Source organism: Heloderma suspectum, chromosome 9 (genome assembly GCF_057233095.1).
Source record: "Heloderma suspectum isolate Gila_16-S chromosome 9, 16-S_ref, whole genome shotgun sequence".
Lineage (NCBI taxonomy): Eukaryota > Metazoa > Chordata > Lepidosauria > Squamata > Helodermatidae > Heloderma > Heloderma suspectum.
The window spans coordinates 4,505,026-4,530,568 of NC_139466.1; the positions used below are offsets into that span (position 1 = coordinate 4,505,026).

Consider the following 25,543-nt stretch of genomic DNA (forward strand, 5'->3'; position numbering starts at 1 on the left):
CCGCAGTGGGCCCCCTCCCTCAGTCAGTCCACTTTCTCCCAAGTGGCTCTTGCTTCTCGTCCACCTTCATTACCACCACCGGCCTGCTTGATAGGCAGAGAGCCAGGAAGCATGTTGGCTGTGGCATCTCCTGTTCCTCCTCCTCACCACCACCACCGTCTGAGCCAGAGCGAGAGGCAGGGGAACAAGCAGGATGCAATGCTGAAGAAGAGAAGCAAGTCCAGGGGCCTCTTGTTGGTGGGCCCCTACTGGGCTGTGGGCCCTCGGCAGTTGCCCAGCCACGCCTACCCTTGATGCCAGCCCTGAACCACACTGTCAAACATCTTATGGACACCAGGAACGTGCATAGGTGGTCTCATACCAAGAGAATAGTGATTCCCATGGAGACCTATAACACGATGGCTGTGATCTCCTATGGAAAGTTACTTTTACATGTATGGCCAAGATGGGGCTCATCTTTCAGGTACAGACAACTTTTGGTGGCATCTTTGAGGCAGAAGCGGTATGTGTTCGAACCTCTTCGTGAACAATGGCAAAAGACACTCAGCCCCTTGTGGGACATGGGTCCTCTACAGTCCCCGGCACATGTAAACATCATGAAATAAAAGCAACTAAAAGGGCCAAACCTGATTGGCTGTAGCAGTTGCAGCGAAAGGAACGCTGGTGGCAGGTGTCGTTGCTGCAGACACAGTGGTGGGCGTAGCACCGTGCATCATGGGAACTTTTCAGTACGGAGCCATGGAAGTGACATAATGGGAAGGTGGAGAGTGTATGGAACCATGGCAACATGTGGCGGGGGCATGGCGGGAATCACAGCAACAAGCCATTGTGACGTCATGGAAGGAGACACCGGGGTGCGACATGCAACCACAGTGCAAAGCAAAACAGAATCCGGGGGTGGTGGGGAGGGGAGGAAAAGAAAAAGAGAGAAAAAGGGGGGGGAAAGCCAATTACAATTATAATTAAGGAAAAATAACAAAAATGTTCTCAACACTTAGTAAACATTTATAAGCAGAACAATGATACGTAAGACTCCAGGGGACAAGTTTCCAAAGCTGAGGGGGGAGGAGACCCCTCAACTGCCAAAGAGACCCCTCATTAGTGTGTGCATCAGTGCCTGTGACCCAGGATGGGCCATGTCAAATGCAGGCTGCTCTGTGGGCAGACATGGGCGTCAAACTGTGCCCCCCCCCGCTTTGAAAGATTGCTCCCCATTTATGAATCCAAAGTACATGGTGCAATTCTGAGCAAGTGTTTGGAGAAGACACTGTCACTGGTTACAACCCTCCCACAGCATCTCATGGCTGACAGCTGCAAAACCCATTTGTGTTCTTTCTTGCTGCGCTACAAGGCCCGGCTGTAACTGCACATAGCTGCTAGTTCTGCGACAAGGATGGTGTGAATGCAATTTCAGCACGTTTCGTCTGCCTGGATCCTTTAGCAGGGCACGCTCCAATTTCTCCCCAAAGTGGAGGATGGGCGAAGGAAGAGAGCACTTCCCACACATTTTGACACTTCCAGAAAATAAGAGAACATGCGGGACAGGGATAGACTGGGGTGGGGAGATAAACCAACAGCAATTCCAAAGTGGCCCATTTGGAAGACGGAGGAACTCTGGCTCTTCACAGAACGTGTGCGTTTGGAAGCAGCACTACTGGCCAAGGTGGGAGGGGGGCTGCGTTTGGACAGGGACATCCCACATTTCCCGATTAAATCCCTGCTGTGTTTACGAGTTTGAGACTGTGAGAGATAAAAGCTAAGAGGCGGGTGGTTCTGGTCTCTCTTGCACAGATGTTTAATTTCCACAACTGGTGAAGCCAGGGAAAGCACAACCCCATGTGTTTGGACAGGTTCTTTTTGGATCCAAGGGGGTTAAATGTACATGTGACGATTTGCACTGAGAAAGCAGAGCAGGTTGTTATACTTTAAAACGAAACCAAACTGTGAAGTGTAGAATGCAGCCTCACTAACACGAAATACTGCAAACGCTGAACTCTTGGTGCTTATTTCTCACTGAGGTCCTGAACTTATTCCTTACATTTCTATACTGCCCAGTAGCCAAAGCTATTGGGCAGTTCACAACAGTTAACGCCGTAAAAATACAGCACAATACAACGGAATATAATACTTTAAAAAGTTTTAAAACTTGAGTCTGGGCTGCATCACAGTTTAGACCAAGGGTGCGAAACCCCTTTCAGCCAGAGAGTGGAATTCCATTTTGGAGCAGCTCTCGGGGGCCGCATTCCAGGTGTGGGTGTGGCCGAAGGCAAAGGGCAGGCCAGAATTAAAAAGAACCCCCAGCATGTTTTACCTTAAAGCTTTTACTGCCAGTAATTAAGCCATAGGAGAGGCATTGCAACCTTTTAGGAAGGGCGTGGGAAAATCACACAAAATCTAGGAAACCGCTAAATGATTGGTGGTTGGGGGAACATCAGAACAGCCCTGCTGGATCAGACCGGGGGTCCATCTAGTCCAGCATTCTGTTCACACAGTGGCCAACTAGCTGCATAAGGGAGTCCCACAAGCAGGACATGAGCGCAACAGCATCTTCCCGCCCATGTTCCCCAGCAACTGATGTACGTAGGCTCACTGCCTCTGGTACTGGAGGTAGCACATAGCCATTGGGACTAGGAGCCACTGATAGCTTTCTCCTCCATCAATTTGTCCAATCCACTTTTAAAGCCATTCAAATTGGTGGCCATCACCTCATGTTGTAGTAGTGATTTCCATAGTTTAACTATGCGCTGTGTGAGGAAATATGGGGGTGGAGCCAGGGAAGGGGGCGTGGCTGTCTGGAGAACTCATAGAGGGCTGGATTTTGCTCCTCGGCTTGCATTTCAGTAGCCCTGGTTTAGACTCTGTGTGTGTGTGTGTGTGTGCGCGCGCACATGCGAGAGAGATGGCTCCTCCATATAATCCTTGCATGCAAAATGTAGTATGGCTGGGAGCAGGCCAGGCGAGACACACTGAGGTGTTCATTTTCTATATGCAAGGGGTATTGTGCGTGCGCGTGCATGTAGAAGCATTCCATCATGTCATGTAAGCCCCCACTGACAATCTCATCCAATGAATTCTTTTAAAATTTTGTATCTCACCTTTTAATTAAACATTGTTCAAGGAGGCTTAAAGCGTGTAAGCTAAACCTTTCATCAACTAACAGCAACATTAAAATATATTCTTTTAAAATGCCATCCCTAATCGAGAGGAGGGGAGGCAGCAGTAACACCAGTAAAAATCTAAACAAAGCAAAACAAAACACAGCAGCAGATTTACTAATCATTAAATGTTAGGGCATAGACTGGGTCACAGATGGGCAGCCCCGAGGAGAGCATTCCAAAGTTGAAGGGCCACCGCAGAAAAGACCCTCTTTTCCCATCGTCAGCCCCCTGTCCTGGAGACAGGGGGCTGATGTTGATCTTAAGAAAGAGGTCTAACCCAGACACAGGTTTGCCAATTCAGTGGTAACTGGGAAGGTCAGCCCATTCCATGTACAAAAGCCAGTCTTCCACACACTTCAACCCTGGCACTGGGACAGCATCCTCCTCTACACCTAAATGCAGCTTAGGGGGTACAGGAGAGGTCAACGAGGCACACAGCTCTTTCCTCCCACACCTTGCTGCTGCCTCCCAGAATCTGCTGCCTGAAGCAGTTGCCCTCACTCAGTCTAACGGTAGGGCCAGCCCCAGTAACTGGGCCTCAGGACATCCGATTAACTTTGACAACTATGCCGGCATCCCAAAGTGGCCTACTGGTGGAAACAGTTGCTAATGACTGGTGTGTGGAAAATCATTTCCTACATTCCATCCAGGAAAGGCAGCAATTAGAACACTAAGAACTTAAGAAGAGCCCTGCTGGATCAGACCAAGGGTCCATCTGGTCCAGCATTCTGTTCACACAGTGGCCAACCAGCTGTAGACGGGAGACCCACAAGCAAGGCATGAGTGTAATGGCACCCCCCCAGCCACGTTCCCAAACAACTGGGGAACACTGCTATCAAACTCTGTGGTCCAGGGCTGTTCAGCTGTGCTGGTCCAGATGTCTCTGTATGGCTATCTTCCCATTATGAACATGGAACAGATGGGGGGGGGACACCTAACAGGATACACAGGATTCTTTCTGAGCTCAGGTGAGAACATGGAGTCCTGGTGTCTGCATCTGGTTGTGGCATGTTTACGCACCAAATATAAACCAGTTTCAAAGTCTCTTTAGTTCCCAACTTGAACCAAGCCTATCCATGTAACAGAGTGACGTGGAAGAATCCTGGCCGATGAGGTGGAGGGGCTTACTTTGTCAAAGAACCAGCACAGATGCTAGAAGTTCATTCTTTTCAGGCTGGCTCATCTGTAGAGCTTTGCCAAATATTCTCTCATTATAATTTGTTTAGATTGAAAACAGCACTTTTAGGGGGCAGAAATATTTCCTGAAAACCTTGTTAACTGGGAGAATATTCTCTCTATTTTTTAAAAAAGGTATTTTCATGGCATTATTTCCCCTAAGTGCTGCTAGTTTGGCACAGTATTTTCCATTCAAGTCACTGCTCCTTTCATTTTTCTGGATTAGTGGTGCCAGCCAATTAGGGATCACATAGTCAATAGGATGCTGTCACAACATTATACAGCCAATCAGATCTGGCTACATGATGATGTCGGTGTGGGCAAAAGGTTAACTGAGAGCGATGGCAATGCTTCCAAGGTGATCCCAGCCAGTGGGAGATCACACAGCAAACTGGATGACATCATGCTGCTATGTAGCCAAAACAATTTGGCTATGTAATGAGGTGACAGGGAGTAAACAAAGCCAATTGAGAGAGACACCAACAGGGCAACGTAAATGAATAGGGAAACATTTTCATGGGCACTGCTGAAAACATGTCAAAAGGGGGAGTTTTTTGACACTAGTTTTAGCTCAGTGCTGCTTATCAGTAATTAAATTTGCCACACTGCACAGACATGAAAAGGGATATGACCATCTCGGCCTTTATGACAACACCGAGTTTTTAGCCACAGCACATCACGGCACTTGATACTTCACCACACCATCCCCCCTCCCCCTCCCCCTCCCCCGACACAATGCCTCATTCAGATTAGGAAAAGTTGAAGTTTGTGGAGAAAAACCTACCAACGCTTGCTGTGGGAGTCATGCACAGCACAGACCCTGCACACCATGCAGTGAAGCGTGGAAAGATGAACAGAAGGGACATTTCATTAGTGAAGCCGTTAACGTGTTAACAGATAAAAACTCTTTTAATTAAAAGAAAAAGGAGATTATTTAGCTGCTGCTGCTGCAGCATCCATTGCAAAGGCACATGCAAAACTCAGATTTGGCATAACTGAATCAGACTTTATATTTCAGCTTGAAGATCATGGCAAATTAAGAGTGATTCTTGGATTCTTGGCAGCAAGTTTCGTTTGCCTGAGATTTGAACACACATACAGCCCCTAGCTAATGTGGCCCGCTTCGTATTTAGTGCAACTTTGTGTGACTTACACACACACATAGGATTTTGCAAACTCCTGCCTCAGTCCAAAGCTCTACAGGGCACAGAGAACACCATGAAAACAGGGTTTTCCCCATCCAATTAAACGGGAAGGAATGCTCTAGGGTCATGTGAGCATCGCCTGGCCCCCATGGGGCAGCCTTCCCTTGCACAGAACTTTGGCTGTGCACTTAGACCTCTGCATGAGTGCAAGAGCCATCAGGACAGGGTTTCAAGCTGCAAGCTGGCATACAGTTAGATGGCTTCAAGGTTATATCTTAGTCTGGAAGGGCATGTTTCACTTGACATGGGGCTGTCATCCAAAAAGACAGTAGCTAAGCCTTAGGAGAAGCACTTCAACCTTTTAGAATGGGGGAAAAACAGTGCAAAAGCCAGGAAACCACCAAATGGTTGGTGGTTGGGGGAAAGGGAGGGGCTTGTGGCCATCTTGGGCCCCCACAAGGTGGGACCCCAGGAGAGCCTGATTTTGCCCTGAGGCCTGAGGTTCCCCACCTCTTTTAGGTTCAGTTTTAAGCAGTGGTCATAGCTCAGTGGTACAGCCCCTGCTTGGCATGCAAAAGGTCCCAGATTCGATCCCTGGCATCTCCAGGTAGGGCAGGAAAAACGCCTGCCTGAAACCCCAGAGAGCCGCTGCTGCCAGTCAGTGTCAACCACACTGGACTAGATGGACCTGTGTTCTAACTTGGTATAAGGCCGCTCCCTCCTTTCTAAAAAACCCAGCCCTGGTAAAGTTCTCCTGTGTGCACTGGCTATTTTCAAATGCAGAATGGAAATGTTACAACCCACATTCGAGTATAAGCCAGGCTTGTATACTAGCCCAATGGCCTGTGGCAACCAGCAGGAAAACATTTTAATTTGGAAATAGGGCCAGCTTTCAGGCATCGCAAATTGCTAGTAGGGGCACGTTTGGGGAAGCAGGTTATTGAGAATTTGTGGCGGCTAGTAACGTTTGTGGACTTGTACACATGCCCTTTCAATGCGCTTGAGCGTGCCAAATTCTGTGCTTGGCTTGTGGCCAAGATATCATTTTAAGCAAGCACATGCTGGTAGTTCGCGAAGAATCCAGGAATCAGTTTGCGATTAATTTAGCGGAACCCCAAAGGGAGAAAGAAGAGGCGAGAACTAGAGAAAAGATGTGGGAGCGGCATTTCCGTATGCCATTTCTTAATAGCTCCTGCGAAGGAAACAACAGGAGGCAAACACTTTGGTTTTTATTCAGTGAAGGGACCAAAAAGAGCAATGAAAGAAAAATTGGACTGGGAGAATCACCACCCCAAGGTTACCAAGTGAATGTTCTGCCAAAGTCCCTACGCATGGGCTTCCTGAAAGCACAGCAGCACACCTTTGCATCTCAGGCTTTAGGCTTATTTTGAGTGTCATTTTTTAAAAAAATGACAGGTATGCAATACACTTGGCCAAACCAGTGCTCTGAAGGCATGTGTGTGCATGGATGCGGATGTGTGCAAGTGAGAGAGCATCTCTCCTGGAAACATCTCCAGCCATGTCTCACTGCAAGAACTATAGCAGTGGTGCAGAACCTTCAGTAGCCAAATCCAGCTCACCCAGAATCCCAACCCGGCCCTTTGGGGTTATCCAGGAGGCCCCACCCCCTTCCCCTGGTCCCCCCCTTTCCCTCTGAGCACCAATGGTTGGGTGGTCCCAGCTATTGTGCCGTTTTCCCCCCATTCTAAAAGGCTGAAATGCCTCTCTTAAGGGCTAGTTATTGGCAGTTAAGAGCTTTAAGTCAAAACATGCAGGCATTTTTGGTACCTTGGCTCTGCCCACCACTGGAATGTGGCCCCCAAGAGCTTGGAAATGGAATCCAGCCCTCAGGCTGAAAGAGGTTCTGCACCCCTCAAAAGCATAATAGTACTTTTGGATGCAAGTGCAATAGTCCCTTTTTTAAAAAGAAGACGATCACGGCTTGCACAAAGAGATGTTTCCAGGGCTACATCCTTCCAAAGGAGGTCCACGCTGCTCACTGCAACCTCAATTGTGTTTGCGGACTGAGAGCTGCCTTCAGTCCCCAGCCTCCAAAGATTCTTGATCATCTTTGCAAGGTAACGAGAGAGATGAATTCCGCACTGTCCTTCAGCCCTCTGTGACAACGCCATCTCCTCCTCTTCCTCCTCCTCCTCCTGAACTCAACGCCTGAAACCCCTGGGGGACTCTCCTGATTCGTGCACCTGTCGCCATGCAACACCTGTGCAGATCAGCAAATTGGAATCTACATCAGTGCAGCAGGGAGGGGAGTTGTGCCAGCGTAGCTCGTTCTGGAAAAAGCAACCTGCTCAGCAAACAGCAAAGGCCGTGCGGCAAAGTCGCCAAGAGCAAGGGCAGACTGGGGAGGTGGGCGGGGGGAAGGGTGTTTCATACTGGCGAGCACCTCTCTGAACGTGGCATTTTCTCTCCTGTGAAGCCAAAGGGAAAAGCCCAAGATGACATACCTGTAGGGATAAACGTAGGTTGTTGCAACTGCATGTTTGCGAGGGCCTGTTGGTAGTGGAAAACACTTGGGTTAAAGACTGTGGTGGCACCGTTGTTTTTTTCAAGCGCTGGCCTCTTTGGTAAAGGTTGAAGCGCACCAGGTGGCAAAGCCTGCAGAAGGAAAGAGTGGTGACCAAAGACAAGGGGGGCGGGTGAATGGTAGGGGGAAAAGGATACAAAAATGGGAACCAATTTTAGACAAAGCAATGTTGAAACCAAACATGCTGTGTGGTCTGCAAATCACCTGCAACTGTGTTGGATCAAAAATGAGGTGGGAAATAGGTAAAAAGGTATTCCAATAAGAGATAGGAGTCACAACTTCATAGGATAAGCAGTTAGTGCAGATGGAGAAAGTGAAATTGTGCCAAAAAAACACACCACAAATGAAGGAATACATAAATAAATCGGATGAGTGCTCCAATGGGCCCTGTCTTCACTACAAATTCAAACCAGGTTTTAAAGCAAGCTTAACTGTCATGGCGCCGATCATGGGAAAGAAATCCAGACCCTCTAATGAAAGGAATTCTTGGCACCCCCTCTCCCTGCAAAACTCTGCAACTCCCAGAGTGTTCTGAAAAAAGTGTTGGCAGTTAAGCCAGTTTCAAATCAGTTTACATTTGTAGTGCAACAGTGCCCCAAAAGCAGAACATCTTGATTTGTCTGATTTTAAAAAGAAAGGAGTGCGGGCAAAAAGAGAAAAAAAACCAGGGATAATTTTTATTTTGTCGGGGCAGTCAGAAGGCAGTTGCAGGCAACAAGCATTAAAAAACAAAACACAAACGATTACCAGCTAAGAAAGGAAGGAGAGACAGCTATTAAAATGAGAAGATTAGCATAAGCAACAAGTGTAAACCAAAATATTAACGGTGCTAGCTTTGGCAAAAGCCCGCACATGTAAACATTGGCCCACTTCCTGTGCCAGCAATTTGTTCTCGGGATGATGTGCGGCTGATGCACCAGTGTTGCAGTAACATCAATGCTGCAAGGATGCTATGCGAGAGCTATAGGCATGTGCATCTACACAACTACACTTCCCATATATGTATGCATGCATGTGCACACTGCACATGGATGAATGTACCTTAACCGTTCTCTTACACTGTTCTCTTTAAATTTTAGAATGTGACCTGGTTTACACATAATGATAGCCCATGCTTCACTTAACCAATGGGTGGTTCAATTCTGCATTGTTGCACTGGCAATCCCAGCTGCCCGAACAAACCATGGTTTAACCACAAACCAACCAAAAAGAGAACCCATGGTTTGTTATTGGGTTGTGAACTCTGGGTTGTTTTAAACCAGGGGTTGCTGTCATGCGCAAACCCAGCACCATGGGTTGTTTCGCTAAGAACAGTTAAAAAACCCCCAGCTGCTCTGCCTGCCGATATTACAGTGCTACAAAGGCATTTGGGATACAGGGGGGAGCAGGTGAAACAAAATAAATAACCCAGGGATTGAGGAAATAAACCATGGTTTGTTCAAATGTCTGCCAAACCCTGGGTAGGGTAACAAACTGGATTAACCATGGGCTAAATAACCATGGGTTAGCGTTATGTGCGAACCAGATCTAAACACGTGCATATGCCGGCTATTGTAGTGTATACAGCACCTGAACCATTGTGGAACTGTAATAACAGCGAAATTATGTGTGCGTGCAGTACATGGATTAAACAGAATATGAAAAATGTGTTTCTGCTCCAAATTGGCACTAATGGAAAGTAAGTATCCTCTTCCTGCCATGAATTTACACCTGGTGGAGCTTCAGAGTTACTCCAGAATTATTTTTTGCAACCTCATTCACACAAGGAACTGAATATCCTCAGTACATGGATAAGAAGCACTGTTTCCTGCTTTGGGCTGGCTCTAAGGAGGCAGCGAGGTAGGAGTGGAGAGGCAGGTGGGGGGATGCAGTTAAACTGGAATGGGAAGGAAGAGGTTTAGCAAATTTTGTCAAGTCATTTTTCCATAAGCAAAAAGCTGCCTTCCCCAAGCTCTGAAAAGAGTCCAGACTCAAATTTCTTTCATTATTTGATTTGTACACTGCATTTCTGCAAAGAAAAAATGGCACTCCAGGTGGTTAACTGTCAGTAGGTAGGTGCGTGCATACACACACACACACACACACACACTGTTGTTCAGTTGTTAAGTCGTGTCCGACTCTTCATGACCCCATGGACCTTCCTGGACCCCCATGGACCTTCCAGGCCTTCCTGTCCTCTGCTCTCTCCCGAAGTGTGTTCAAGTTCATATTCATTGCATCGGTGATGCTATCTAGCCATCTCATCCTCTGCCGTCCCCTTCTCCTTTTGCCTTCCATCTTTCCCAGCATCAGGGTCTTTTCCAGGGAGTTTTCTCTTTGCATTAGGTGGCCAAAATATTTGAGCTTCAGCTTCAGTATCTGTCCTTCCAATGAGCACTCAGGGTTGATTTCCTTTAGGATGGACTGATTTGACCTCCTTGCAGTCCAGGGGACTCGTCTCCAGCACCACAGTTCGAAAGCATCAGTTCTTCGGCACTCAGCCTTCCTTATAGTCCAGCTCTCACAGCCATACGTTGCTACTGGGAAAACCATAGCTTTGATTATACGAACCTTGGTCGGCAAGGTGATGTCTCTATGCTGTCTAGGTGTGCCATAGCTTTCCTCCCAAGGAGCAAGTGTCTTTTCATTTCATGGCTACAGTCACCGTCTGCGGTGATCTTGGAGCCCAAGAAAGTAAAATCTGTCACTGCTTCCATGTCTTCCCCTTCTATATGCCAGGAAGTGATGGGGCCAGATACCATGATCTTCGTTTTGTTAATGTTGAGTTTCAAACCAGCTTTTGCACTCTCCTCTTTCACCCTCAACAAGAGGCTCTTTAGATCCTCTTTGCTTTCTGCCATTAGGGTGGTATCATCTGCGTTTCTGAGGTTGTTGATAATTCTCCCGGCAATCTTAATTCCGACCTCTGATTCATCCAACCCGGCGTTTCTCATGATGTACTCTGCAAATAAATTAAATAAGCATGGCGACAATATACAGCCTTGTCGTACTCCTTTCCCAATTTTGAACCAATCGGTTGTTCCATGTCCGGTTCTTACTGTTGCTTCTTGACCCTCGTACAGGTTTCTCAGGAGACAGGTAAGGTGGTCTGGTACTCCCATCTCTTTCAGAATTTGCCAGTTTGTTGTGATCCACACAATCCAAGGCTTTAGCGTAGTCAATGAAGCAGAAATAGACATTTTTCTGGAATTCTCTTGCTTTCTCCATGATCCAGCAAATGTTGGCGATTTGATCTCTAGTTCCTCTGCCTCTTCGAAACCCCACTTGTACTTCCGGTAGTTCTCGGTTCACATGCTGTTGAAGCCTAGCTTGTAGGATTTTGAGCATCACCTTGCTGGCATGTGAAATGAGTGCAATTGTGTGGTAGTTTGAACACTCTTTGGTGTTGCCCTTCTTTGGAATTGGAATGTAAACTGACCTTTTCCAGTCTTGTTGCCACTGTTGAGTGTTCCAAATTTGTTGGCATATTGAGTGCAGCACTTTAACAGCAGCATCTTTTAGGATTTTAAATAGCTCAGCTGGAAGACTGTAATCTCTGCTAACTTTGTTGTTAGTAATGCTTCCTATGGCCCACTTGACTTCACTCTCTAGGATGTCCGCCTCTAGTTCAGTGACCGCACTATCGTGGCTATCAGGGACATTCAGATCTTTCCTGTACAGTTCTTCTGTGTATTCTTTCCACCTCGTCTTAATCTCATCTGCTTCTGTTAGGTCCCTGCCTTCTTTGTCCTTTATCATGCCTGTCTTTGCACAAAACGTTCCCTTGAGATCTCCGATTTTCTTGAAGAGATCTCTAGTCTTTCCCATTCTATTGTTTTCCTGGATTTCTTTGCATTGTTCATTTAAGAAGGCCTTCTTGTCTCTCCTTGCTATTCTCTGGAACTCTGCATTCAGTTGGATATATCTTCCCCTTTCTCCCTTGCTTTTCACTTCCCATCTTTCCTCAGCTACTTCTAAAGCCTCATCAGACAGCCACTTGGCTTTCTTCCATTTCTTTTTCTTTGGGATGGATTTCGTTGTTGCCTCCTGAACAATGTTACGGACCTCCATCCATAGTTCCTCAGGCACTCTGTCTATCAGGTCTAATCCCTCAAATCTATTCCTCACCTCCACTGTATATTCATAAGGGATATGATTTAGGTCATACCTCAATGGTTTAGTGGTTTTCCCTACGTTCTTCAATTTAAGCCAAAATTTTACAATAAGAAGCTCATGATCTGAGCCACAGTCAGCTCCAGGTCTTGTTTTGACTGACTGTATAGAACTTCTCTATCTTTGGCTGCAAAGTACATAATCAATCTGATTTCGATATTGACCATCTGGTGATGTCCATGTGTAGAGTCGCCTCTTGTGCTGTTGGAAAAGCGTGTTTGCTATGATCAGCGTGTTCTCTTGGCAAAACTCTATTAGCCTTTGTCCTGCTTCATTTCATACACCAAGGCCATGCTTGCCTGTTATCGCGGTGATTTCTTGACTTCCTACTTTGGCATTCCAATCCCTTATGATGAAAAGGACATCTTTTTTTGGTGTTAGTTCTAGAAGGTGTTGTAGGTCTTCATAGAACCGATCAACCTCAGCTTCTTCGGTCTCAGTGGTTGGGGCACAGACTTGAATTACTGTGATGTTGAATGGCTTGCCTTGGATTCGTACTGAGATCATTCTATCGTTTTTGAGATTGTACCCCAGTACTGCTTTTCCCATCCTTTTGTTGACTATGAGTGCTACTCCATTTCTTCTGAGGGATTCTTGCCCACAGTAGTAGATATAATGGTCACCTGAATTAAATTCGCCCATGCCTGTCCATTTTAGTTCGCTGATTCCCAAGATGTCAATGTTCAATCTTGCCATCTCATGTTTGACCACCTCCAGCTTACCTTGATTCATTGATCTGACATTCCAGGTTCCTAAACAGTATTGTTCTTTACTGCATCGGACTTTCTTTTCACCACCAGACACATCCACAGCTGAGTGTCCTTTCGGCTTTGGCCCAGCCGCTTCACTCTTTCTGGCGCTAGTTGGGAATTCCCTCTGCTCTTCCCCAGTAGTATATTGGACACCTTCCGACCTGAGGGACTCATCTTCCGGGCGTCATATCTTTTAGCCTTGTGATACGTTCCATGGGGTTTTCTTAGCAAGAATACTGGAGTGGGTTGCCATTTCCTTCTCCAGTGGACCACATTTTGTCAGAACTCTCTGCCATGACCTGTCCGTCTTGGGTGGCCCTGCACGGCATAGCTTATGGCTTCACTGTGTTACGCAAGCCCCTTCGCCACAACAAGGCAGTGATCCATGAAGGGGATATATATATACACAAATACATACATACATACATATACACACACACACACACGCGTACATACATATATACACATGTTAAAACTCTATTTAAGTTGTCCAGGCTTATTTTGGGATGCTTCTAGCCTTGGAGAGAAGAGTGCAAATGTTTACCCAGAAGCAAACAACATCTACCACTGGTAATCAGACAAAATGAAGGATGTGTTGTTTTTTGATTGGGCTTTTTTACATCAATGTTTTTGGTATAAGAGTTGTGCAATAGACAAAGGTCTAACTCAATTCAGCCCTTTTGGCTGAACTGGGCTGTGTATTAGATTTTAAGTCCCAATGGCCAATTTCATCTCTTAGTTTGTCTGTTGTGTGCATGTGTGTGATGTTATTAATGTGATGTTATTAATTTTTCCCAAAGGCCATATTTTGTTTTCCCTGCTGGCTGGCTCTTTTTTTCTGCAAGCAAATCTTCTCTTTTAGACCTGTCACGTCACGGTGCTCTAGTCAGTCAAACCTGTTTCACCATCAGATTCAAAGGGGGAAAGAATGCCTACAGCCCAAGTTGTGGGATATCGCCCCACCTGTTACTCATCTCCCAAAGAACGTGTCTCAACAGCAGTGTTGTACGTCGAGGTCTCAAGGAACTGCAAACGTTTCTTAATGTTAATTGTGTTGTGTAGATAACAGCTTCTTCTCCCCTGCTGGCCCCCCGACCCTACTAAAAGTTTCAATTAACTTAAACCTTAGAATTTTAGGGGCTCCAGTGAGAGAAATACAGAGCTGGGGTTGTCATAGAGAGAGAGGTGGACCACCTAAACAGGGCAGGCAGTTTACAGAGACACGGGTGATAGTGAGCATCCCGAAAAGGAGTATCCACTGGTCTCTTGAGCATTAGCAGCTGGGTACATATCACTCATTGAGTTCATTGGCAGTGCTAATAACCAGTAGAACAACTTCACTGCTCCCTTGGGACCTTGCACATGGTAAGAAATATTACTGCTAAGAGCACTGTTTGGGCAGCTTCTATGGCAGACCTGATCCTAAATCTGATGCATTTCCAAGTTACTCTTGGGGAGGCTAGAGCATTTAGCTCAGTCCTGATTTAGAGCAGCTCATGACAAAACACTCTGAGAACCCGTGACATATAAACAGGCATTTGGAATTCCCAGTTCTTTGGCTGCCTGTCTGTATTTCACATGCAGGTTAATGAAACACTGGGCCTATCTGCTTAGAAGAAAAGGCTAACACAGACAACATGAAGAGGAATGTTTTTTTTCCTTTCGCTCTAAGCACTTGATAACTTAATGCTATGCACAGAGTACAAAACGAAGGGCCTACACAATGGAAAAAGTTGCCAAGATGTTGTGAATGGCAATGCACAGGAGGAGTGTAAACTTCAAACAGTTTGTGCAGAAACAGGTTTCACTTCAATTTTAACAGGCCATGGGAGACTGTGCATCAGAGAAAACGTATACTCCACTCCATACTTCTCGGCAGAGTGTCAGCTCATTTGGTTAGGGCTAGGCAAGCAATGGCTTGGTTTTGGTTGTGGTTCTCCAATAACCAATTGAGCCGGATTGGTTTGGCAGATTTATTATATGCAACCTCCATTGACACAGACAGGATGCAGCATGGAGAAAAGCGGGAGCTTGGAGAATCTATTTGGACATGTGTGATCAGGCTTTGTACGAGTGTGTGTGTGTGTGTGAGGGAGGGAGGGAGAGAGAGAGAGAGAGAGAGAGAGAGAGAAAAGTGGGACTCTCAGCACATAGGTCTCAGCACGACCAGTGTAGTGTTGTCACTGGACGCCTGGCAGATGAGTCCTAGGTTTGGAGGGCGCCACCTAGTACCAGCCTGCCTGAGCATTCTGTCAGCTGATCCCCCAAGGGCCAATCCCCACCCACCAGACCCTATAAAGCCCTGGCCTCAAAGCTCAGCCTCAGCAATTTTTTCTAGTGTGAGGACACTACCTAAGTCAGGGCTGGGGAAACCTCTGGCCCTCCAGATCTTGCTGGACTTCAATCCCCATCAGCCCCGGTTAGCCTGGCCAGTGGTGAGGGATGATGGGAGTAGTAGTTCATCAGTCTCTAAGGACTACGGGTTCCCTATCCCTGCCCAAAGTGCTTGCTCCCTTTCCTTGATTGCTGCCTTGGATCTTGACCCATGGCTGTTCCAGACCGCACAACTATTTCTGGCCCACTCGGGCGGACAGCCAGTTCTCTGTCTAGGTCCCGGAAACAGACATTACTCTAAATCCGTATCAAGCAGTTACGTCTCCCCACCCCCCATTTTTATGGCACAGCACCCCCGCCCTGATTAGGACCCTGGTGTGGCAATAGGGGGCTTTTATGATCTGGATCACAGAACCTGCACCTACCCTGGACTAAAAAAAAAAGACACAGCTGCTAGGTACAGATTGACAGTAATGTCTATTTTGGCCCTGACGGCCTGGAGGGAGACAGGCCAGCAAACACCCACCCACCAAACGTCTGTGGCTAGAAAGAACAGTCTCCACACAAACCAGGGCTAATAGCATTTGTCGGCTTATTTGCAAGGCTGTCCTGCCAGCTTTGCAATTACTTTTGATGCTGCTTGTAAAACAATTCTTTCATTGTGTTTTATCACTTGTGTTATTGTATTTGCTTCATTAGGTATGTTGCCCTGAGAACTTTGGCTATAGGGCACCTCATAAATTGAATGAACGAATAAATCAAATGCACCCTTGGGGACCTAAGTCAAACAGTGCAAGTGCAAAACTGAATGCTGGCAAGGGGTTCTGGAGGAGGTCCCTGAAGCTGAGCTGACCACCCTCCCTCCCTCCGTGGCAGAAGCTCATCTCGGGTCTGTGGCAGAGCTGGGCCAGTCTCTGCACGGAGGGCAAATTCAGCCACCTCTTTTTCCGTTAATTGGTCTTCACTGTTCTTAAGAAAGGAGGAGGCTGAGGGTGTGAAAAGTGGTTATGCTTGTCCCAGAGGGAAATTGAGAACAACCTGCTGTAAACGATTTCTGGATTATCGAAATCTGGAGAAACAAGATGTGCAAGCCAGGCGTGCAGAACTGTTGCACTTTAAGCAGGCCCTCTGCCTGTGCTCATCTCTCAGAGGACAACAAGCTCCTTGTGCCAAAAGCTCTTTCAGAAAGAGCCCTTCAAGCGTGTTCGTAGCCTATGGTGAGAGTAGTTATAGGGCATCTCTACACCAGCCTAAAGTCCTGCATTTAAAAGGGGGCTTTCTGCTTCTGTTTTAAATGCAGGATCACAAGTGACTCCCTTTACATGCACTTCCTTTCCCCCCTCCCCCTTCCCCCTCCTTCTCCCCGAATCTGAGTCTTCCATTCTCTTTCATTGATCTCGCTCCTCTTCTTGCTGCTTTAACTCTTTTCACAGAGGGACACAACAGGGTAAATTGACAGCCCGCTATCTGTGATCTATTTAAAAACGGAACAAAGGGCATTTAGTGCAGGGGACGCCGTGGAGGGTCATGGCATCATGGAAAGAGCCCACAAGCTTCCATGAAGGAGCCATCTCAATCACAGGATAAAAGCTCAGTGTGAGGGAGCCCATAGCCTCAGAAGGGAGCCACTTTAGCCAGAAACTGTAGGAACTTCCCTGCAGTATCTGCTTACTAGTGCCAGCTCAAGCTAGTATTGAGGATTGAGTCTGGGTGCAGCAGATGTCTTGCACCAGGCCTGGCTGCCTTCCGTGTCCCCTTGTGGATGCCTTGAAAAAGGGAGGCATCAAAAACTGCAGGAATTAGAGCAGCCTTCCCGAGACCCATGCTGATGTGTTGGATTATAACACCCATCATCCTTGACCTCTGGCTGTGCAGGCTGGGGCAGATGGGAGTTGCAGTCCAAACCATATGGAGGGCACCCGGCTGGGGAAGCCTACTCCAGACTGCAGCTCCCTAACAGGGCTCTCCAGTGGACAGCTGCGAATACTGGAAGCGCCTTACCTCAGTGGCAGAGCACAAGAGAACACAGGAAAGGCTGGGCCAAAATTTCCAACTGTTGGAAGTTTGGCCCAGATTTGGAGTTAAGGGGTGGGAGGGGCAGGAATTCACAAATTCAAGTAGGAGAACTGCATCCCCTCTTTCACATTTGGGGCACGGGGTGTGCAGTTTTCAGGGAGGGAACGTACTAAAGCTCCTCACTCTGATTGGCTAGCAGCTGTGTCCCTCCCTCTACCCCACTTCCAGCATGCCCAATTCAGGTGGTGGCTGCCAGACAACAGGAGCAAGAAAGCTCCAGTGAGTCGCCCCAACTGATAACTGCACACACACCCTTTCCTGAAAACAGCAGAAACGGCTCCCCCAGTGTGGCAGCCTGCAAATGTGACCATGAACCTGTGGGGCTGGAGGGCAGCCTCAGTCCCAGGTTCGAGTCCTGCCATGCGCAGTGCAAGGAGGCAGGGCTGGGAGAGGGTCTTCTTGGAAAATCACAAAGAGGTATTCACTGATTTGATTTGTGCCCCACCTTTCTTCATGTCCCAAAGCTCAGGAGCTAACCTCCTGCCCGTTTTTGTCTTAAACTTCTGTGGGTCACGAGCCTATTCTTATACATAATAACAGAGAGGCCCCAGGGCCCAAGCCTGCCCATGAAATCACACCAAACAAGCCAGAATGCTTCTAGGTGGTGTGTGTGTTGTGTGCGTGCACACAAACAGCAAAAAAGACCACGTGCCCACCAAAGCGTGGGTTTGGTTGGCATGCTGCTTCCATGCCACCGAAGCACCCTGAAGGTTTCCTCCCAGGCGCTTCAGACCAAAGGTGTGAAACGGACCCTGCTGGGCTCCCCTGTTGTAAAAAAACTAAACAAAACGCTGCAGCTGTCACTGTTTGGAAACATCCTGACTGAAAAACAATTATGAAAATTACATTTGCTCCAAATCTGCAACTGTCTTTTTGGAGGAGGAGGAGGAGGTGGTGATGATAGGGAAGGCATCTGTTGTTATCAAAAACAGTTTTCGATTAAACTGGAGGGTTGCATCCTTTTCCTTGTGGGGTGGGGGAAGGAAGAGAGCGGACTGTGATGCTAGAATGAAGGAGGCAACGTTTCCCGTCTGATGGGCAGTCTCCGTAGGTAACGCACAAAACAGAACAGATGAGGGGAAAAAAATGTCTCCCATGCAATCTAAAGATGGTTACATGCAAAGCAAGAAGGTGAGAGGTCCAAGTACCAGGTCAAAGGTTGCCTCGAGGGGTCGCTTCAGTGATCGGACAGTTGGCGGAGTCTTAATTAGCAGGCAGCGAGCACATGACGTAATGAGCCAAGGAAGGGGGATTCAAGCACAACAACAGAAAACAGCAAGCAGAAGTGCGTCAAAAAGGAGAGCAACATTGTGGAAGAGGTGAAGAGAAAAAAAATAATGAATGCATTATACAATATATTAAAAACAGATGAAACATGCACAATGCGGGGGCCTGAGACAATTAACTGGACGAACACTAGAAGGCCAATGCCTCTGCTTTGTTTTAGGGAAAATGCTACTCTGTCCACAGGGCAGAGAACAGGACAAGATTTTCCAAGGAATTCTGAGAACATGTTCATAATCTTGGGTGTTTCACAGCTTGTTGTAAAGGCTTTTTTTTTTTTCATATTACACACGCTTATGTTTCTAGTCCTCATGAACGTGGGGGGAATATTTCTGTGCTCTCCGCACACCCATCTTCTTAACTCTTCCCTTCACAAAAATCCCTCAAAACTATTTCAAAACCTAAAACCAGGGAAACAAAATTGTGCGAAACTGCACAAGTGCACATGACCCACATAACTGCTTTTTGTGGGCAGAATCTGGGTCTTAGGGTCATGGCACCTGCACAGCCCTGAATTGCGACACTACCTTCTGTTAATGCCTTACATATAGCAATCCTCTTTGTGTCTAACCAGGAGCGAATCCCACTTTTTCCAGGTAATTGTGCTTGCAAATAGCCACTTGCTTATAATCAACTGGGGCAAATCAGAACCACATTTGGGCAACCTTTTGTAAGTTTTAAGAGAATTTGCTTTCTTTGCCTTTCTCCATTTTGGCCATCAATGTACCAAAAATGGCTAACCTGCAGGCCCATCTGGGCAGATGGGGACTCGTACTTTTTTCGCTAGGCCTGCAAAATCTGTGGGCGTATTTCCAAGTCTGCCCCCAAACTCAAGAGGTACAATAAAAGCATGATGCCTTGCAAAAACAAAAAAAGTTAATGAATAATGCAAGGCTATTTGGGTGGCAAAGCCTTGGTGACAAGCGATCGATAAATATTTTAAGTGGGCTGGTAATAAGGCAAGTTAAGTTTATGCCAGAAAGGGATGGCATGAATTAAAGATGCACTGAGGGCGCCAATGTCGCAGTTAAGATGTCAGGAATTAGGCATGATTAACAAACAGCCTATGAGCTGATTGTTCCAAAGGTTCGTTCTAAGCAAAAGTGCTCAGACTCAAGTGTCGGTCATTAAGGAACGATCTTTTTAAAGACAAGACGCGCCATGATGACGCAGTCCTCACTGAACACCTAACAGATAAACAGGCAGTGCTGATGTGAGTATTAGGGCAAAAGCTGGTTCATGAGAGCCCTCTGAAGGCACTCACCTGGCTCATGGGAGGGCTGACAGTAGGGAACAGAAATACTGAATTCCCGTTACATTTATTGAATTGTTTTGACATTGTGGGCATGCGTGCCATGTTTTGGGCAGGGCTTGCATGCATGCCCACTTCCCCTCTTCACTTCGTGCCCCCACGTGAGAAGGCTGCATCCTTGCAAAAGGTTAAGAAAAGCCCTTACGAAACCAGACCAAATGTCCATCCAGTCCACAGTGGCCAACCAGATGCCTCTAGGAGCCACAAGCAAGACATGACAGCAACAGCCCTCTTCCGCTGTGGCTCCTCAGCTGATACTCAGACGAATGCTACCTCCAAGTATAGGGGTTCCATGTAACCATCACTAGTAGCCTCACTAGCATCACTAGTAAGACCTCTCCTCCATAAATTTGTCTAATTCCTTTCAACACCACCTAAACCAGAAGCCATCACCAATTCTGATGCACTGACCTGGTTCGCACATAATGCTAACCCATGGCTTATTTAACCCATGAGTTGTTGAATTCCGGCTTGTTGTGATGTGTGAAACCAGTCATGCTAGCAAGCCATAGTTTGTTAACATTGAACAACCCAGAAAGAGAACCCATGGTTTGTTGTTGGGTTGTGAACTCTGGGTTGTTTGTGGTTAACAACCCATAGTTAGACCATAGTACAGGGTTTGCACATAGCGACAACCTACAATTCAACAACAACCCACGGTTCAATGACAACCCATACTCTGGGTTGTCATTACATGTGAACCAGGTCAAAGCCTAGGTAAGGCAACAAGCCATGGGTTAAATAAAGCATTGGGTTAGTGTTATGTGCGAACCAGGTCACTGTGTGAAATAAGACCCGCACAAGCAGTTGCAATATCTGCTGAAGAGGTCTTGGCATCATCATTGCTGCTTCCTCTAGAGGAGAGATGAGCAAGCCAGCTATGAAACATGACACCCGGTGAGAACTCTGCACTCCCCTGAACTGTATTTAGCCAGGCTGCTGTGGACCCATGGAGTGCAATAAGACCAGCAACAGTAGTATCAGCTATCAGGGTGTGTGCGCGCACGCGTGCCTGATTTGGCTCAGCACTTGTTTACTTGCAATACTGAATTCCTGTTACATTTATTGAATTCTTTTTACATTTGATTTTTTTTATTGCTACTTTTTTTAAATTCTTTTTTTCTTTCAAAGGTTGTCTTTTGAGAAGTTAATGTTTATTGTGAGCTGCTTTGGGTACAGTTTACTTAGAAAAGTGACGTATAAATATACTAAAAGAAAAAGTAGCATTTCCTTTTGTCTGCCCTCAAATGCCAGCCAGCTTCATCAGATGACCCTGAATTCTAGTATAATGAGAGGGAGAAAAACTCTGCTTTCTCCACAGATCAGTTTATGCCTTTCATTATGTCCCCCCACACCCTCCTTAGCTGTCTTTAGCCCTAAACTACCAGAGCCCCAAACATGCTAGCATTTTCTTGCATGGAAGAATCTGCCTTACGAGAAAGGCCTTCCTCCCCTGGGCACCTGGCTGGCCACTGTGCAAACAGAATGCTGGACTAGATGGGCCTCTGGTCTGATCCTGCAGGGCTCTTCTGTGTAATCTTTCTGAGCATGATGGATGCTGTTGGAAGGGATGCCAGTTATTGCCCTTCTCTGACACCTATTGAATGCTGCTTTGTGCCCAGAGGGAAATTATTTAAGCTGCTTTTCTTTAGGCGGGCCACTGCTGGGCAAGGAAGTGTGCTTCCCTGCTCAATGGGCCTTGGAGGCATAATGTAATGGAGCTGACGCATGGTTTGAAGCCCAACCCCTTTGGAATTGGCTGTCATCAAGGGTATCACTAGGCCTGACTCCAGTAGGCCCCGCCCCACATCTATTTCCCAGGGCCCCGCCTCTACTTCTAGGGCCCCTGCCTCTATTTCCTAGGGATGCTATTGCCCTGAGTATCCATTGGTGGCAACAGAAGGGTTTTTTTCCCTAGCTTAATTGCCAAACAAGGGGTGATTTTCAATGGGCATCGCAGCCAGGAAGGGAAAGATTAATCCCCTTTCCTCACATGCTGCAATACACCACCCTTAAAATACCCCCTACTTGGTAATAAAACTTAGGAAAAAAACTGAAGAGGAACGATTGATTTGGGATGATCTGGGGTGGGCACAGATTAACTAAAAAGTTCAATTGAGATTATTCGGATGAGAAACCACTTGGCTGGCTTTGCCTTCTGTGAAATTTAAAGAAATCCTGGTAATTATTTTAAAATTTGCATGCAGGTATAAATCAGCATATGCAAATTGTATGCATATTTCTATCCTATCAGCCTGGGCTTCAAATCTTTTGTGCCTAACAACACCCTTGGCTGTGATGATGAACACGGGAGAGAGCACCCTTTTCCTCCCAGCCCAGGAGTACAGATAGTGCATGCTATGAGAGACTGAGGTTCCAGATCTAAATATAGGCTCATGGAACAGATCCTGCATCCCTCAACCAGCAAGTTTCTGCTCAAATGTAACCTTTTGCTTTCAGTTTATCCTTGCTAGTCTATCATCTAGGAGTCCCTCTCTTCTGTAAAGCCACTTTATCAATGGTGGTTTATGGCTGTAGTCCTATGCATGCTTACAAGGCAGTAATCTCCACTGATATACCCCCAAAAGCCACATATGGGCAATACCTTTATTAGGAGCAACAAACATGTCCTGAAAGAATGAGCCAGCTTCTGGGTTCTCAGGAACTGTTTTTAAGCAAAGCAATAAAAAAGGAGGTGGGGGGAGAAAAATCTGGGAATCATGGAAAACGCCCTCTCCCAAGTCTACAATTTGTAACAGTTTTAATATAGAGGGCAGGAGATGTTCTGTGGACTTAAGAGTCCAATCCTATGCATGTTGACAAAAAAAGTCCTACAACTGCAAAAGTCCATGCTGCCTGGGGAATGCTGGAAGTTGTAGAATGCTTTGAGTTGTAGGACCTTCTTCTGTCTAAACATGCATGGGATTGCTCCATTAGACTGGGCTGTCCAAGGCACAAAATAGTGGGACAAAGGAGGGCTCCTAGCGTTGCCAGTCAGAAAGCATGGTGCAGTCATCCTGTCGTTTTTTTCCTTAACGGATTTTCTGCAGTAAGGAAGACGACAGAAGAAATGGTGGAAAACGCAAGAGTGTTACAAGAGGAAGACGATGACGACGTCTGGACTCCCTGTACAATTCCATGAATGAGACAGGCTGATGGCATGATAAAAGCCCCTCCTGGAAGCACCCAAAGGAGAAACCATGGCTGATCTTGGAAATCACTGAAATCCACAGGGCTATCTTCCGAGTAAGCATGCATACGACTGGGCTGGTTTATGATGGGAGATGGGAAGGATCATTCTAAACTTTACAATCTAAAGGCATTACTCCCCAACCTGGTGCCCCCAGAGGTATTAGACCGTAACTCCCATCATTCCCAGCCTGCATGCCAACAGCATGGGGATGATGGGAGTTCAAGTCCAACACATCTGGAGGGCACCAGGCTGGTGAAAGCTGTTTGAAGGCTATTCGGGGGGGGGGGGGCTTCACATGCCTCTGTCTAGTTCTTTGTGGGGCAAACACACAACCCTTAGCAATGCCTTGGTTGGAGGTCGTTCTCTTACCATCGCGGCTGCAGCATTTTGATTCACCTGGTGTTGAGCTGCCTTGATTTTGGCTTGCAGGTGTGCAGGTGGATGGAAGTACTTGCATTTCTCCCTGGAACACCGCCCTTTGATGTAATCCATGCAAACAGTGACCGTGTTCTCGTTTGTGTCTATCATGGCAATATCTATCGGGTGAGCGTAGCGGCAGTCGTTCTCGCCGCGCGTGCAGTTTCCACGCTGGAACTCTCGGCAAACCTTGAAAGAAAGCCGCATTATTCAAACAGGAAAGTTCAGCGAACACATGCCCTGCCTTTTCCCCTCAGTGTCAACACAAAAGGATCAAGGAAGGACATGGGAATATCAAATCTCAGTCCCCTGACCTACCCAAGGGTCACTTTTGATCTCACAGAATCCTAGCATACTAGGGTTGGAAGGGGCCTATAAGGCCATCGAGTCCAACCCCCTGCTCAATGCAGGAGTCCAAGTCAGAGCATCCCCGACAGATGGCTGTCCAGCCTCGTCTTGCACACCTCCAGTGTGGGACAGCCCACCACCTCCCTAGGTAACCGGTTCCATCGTCGTATTACCCTCACAGTCAGGACTTTTTCCTGATGTTCAGCCTCTGGGTTCCTGTAACTTGAGCCCATTGTCCCATGTCCTGCACTCTGAGATGATCAAGAAGAGATCCTGGCCTCTCACTCTCATGGGGAGAACCAGTGTGGTATGGTGGTTAGAGTATGGGACTGGGCCTCAGGAGATCCGGGTTCTAGTCCCCACTCGGCCAAGAAGCTCACTGGGTTCTTTCTGAACAGAATGATCCTGGATTCCTGCATAAAGACCTACTTAAGCAACTGTATACAGCTGCAAAGTTATGTATAGCGTGTAACTACAAGTCTCCAAAGCAACCAACTAAACAGCAGTAGGTTGATGAAATTTGGGAGACTGTGAGTATGTATAAACTTACTCATCAAGTGCAGCCAGCAAGGAATCCTAACTTGAAGAATGGTATGATGGTACCATGGTTTCCCTTCATTTCCTAAGTTGAAGCACTTCAAAGTTTTGATAAAGTTCCAACCAAGTACAGTTGCCTATATTTTTTCTGATTAATATACACATACACACAGAAAGCACACTCTCCTTTTCTATGCTGCATTGCTTGTATTTTTACTTTCATTAGGTACCGAGCTCCTTCTTAGGCTGTTTTACTGTAGATGTTCCATATGCATATCAGTGACAGACTAAGATTTATAATCTTATATATTTCAAAATAAAATAAAATTTCATGATAAAAAAGAAGCTCACTGGGTGACTTTGGGCCAGTCAGTGGCCCAAAGCCACCCAATGAGCTTCATGGCTCATTGAGTCGGTGTGGTGTAGTCCCCACTCTAGTCCCCACTCGGCCATGGAAGCTCACTGGGTGACTTTGGGCCAGTCACACACTCTCAGCCCAATGTACCTCACAGGGTTGTTGTTGTGAGAATAAAATGGAGAGGAAGAGGATAATGTAAGCCGCCTTGGGTTCCTTGCAAGAGGAAAAAAGGCAGGATATAAATGTCGTAATGATGGTGGTGGTGGTGGTGGTGGTGGTGACTCCATCCCAGATCCTATTTATTTAATGAAATGGAAGTGGGGAAAGCTCTCTTAAAATTAATATCAGTGATGGTCCCATTCATACAGATGGGATTTCTGGTTATGGTCTTAGCTAGCGTTGATCCAAACTTTCATCATGTTTTATTTACTTACTTACTTTTAACATTTTATATTCTGCCTATTTTCCCGAGAGGGAATGCAAGATGGAGAACAAATTCAGTGATATTTAAAAACAATCTTAAAAACCTAAATGAATAAACAACAACAACCACCATTTATAAGAATAGCAGTTAAACATAAGGGCTAAGAAAAAAGTACATTTTGAAATGTAGACAAAAATATTCCATTCAGGTGAAAAAAGGGAAGCTTTCCCCCCTAGAATGGCCTGCATATCACTAAAATCCAATTTAGTTCTAATTAAAGTTTGTAGATATTTATTCATAACTTTTCAGCCCTAGCAACCCAATGGAGGATT

General features: G+C 46.5%; 1 protein-coding gene across 9 annotated transcripts in view; it reads right to left on the bottom strand.

The window, feature by feature from the left end:
- The window catches only part of MBNL3 (muscleblind like splicing regulator 3), a 132,755-nt gene that overhangs the window by 15,326 nt on the left and 91,886 nt on the right, over positions 1-25,543 (bottom strand). For 6 of the 9 annotated variants that reach the window (XR_014784796.1, XM_084813578.1, XM_084813579.1 and 3 more), the window contains 4 exons: positions 23,497-23,733; positions 7,945-8,095; positions 5,119-5,154; positions 627-721 (listed from right to left, as the gene is read on the bottom strand). Coding sequence is in view for 8 of the 9 variants with exons in the window: in XM_084813578.1 (XP_084669704.1) it covers positions 627-721; positions 5,119-5,154; positions 7,945-8,095; positions 23,497-23,733 (519 nt within the window). In the remaining variant the exon portion in view is untranslated. Of the gene's footprint in view, positions 1-626; positions 722-5,118; positions 5,155-7,944; positions 8,096-18,486; positions 18,541-23,460; positions 23,734-25,543 lie in introns of all 9 variants that reach the window. The other 3 variants (XM_084813583.1, XM_084813581.1, XM_084813582.1) reach the window with 3 other exon arrangements.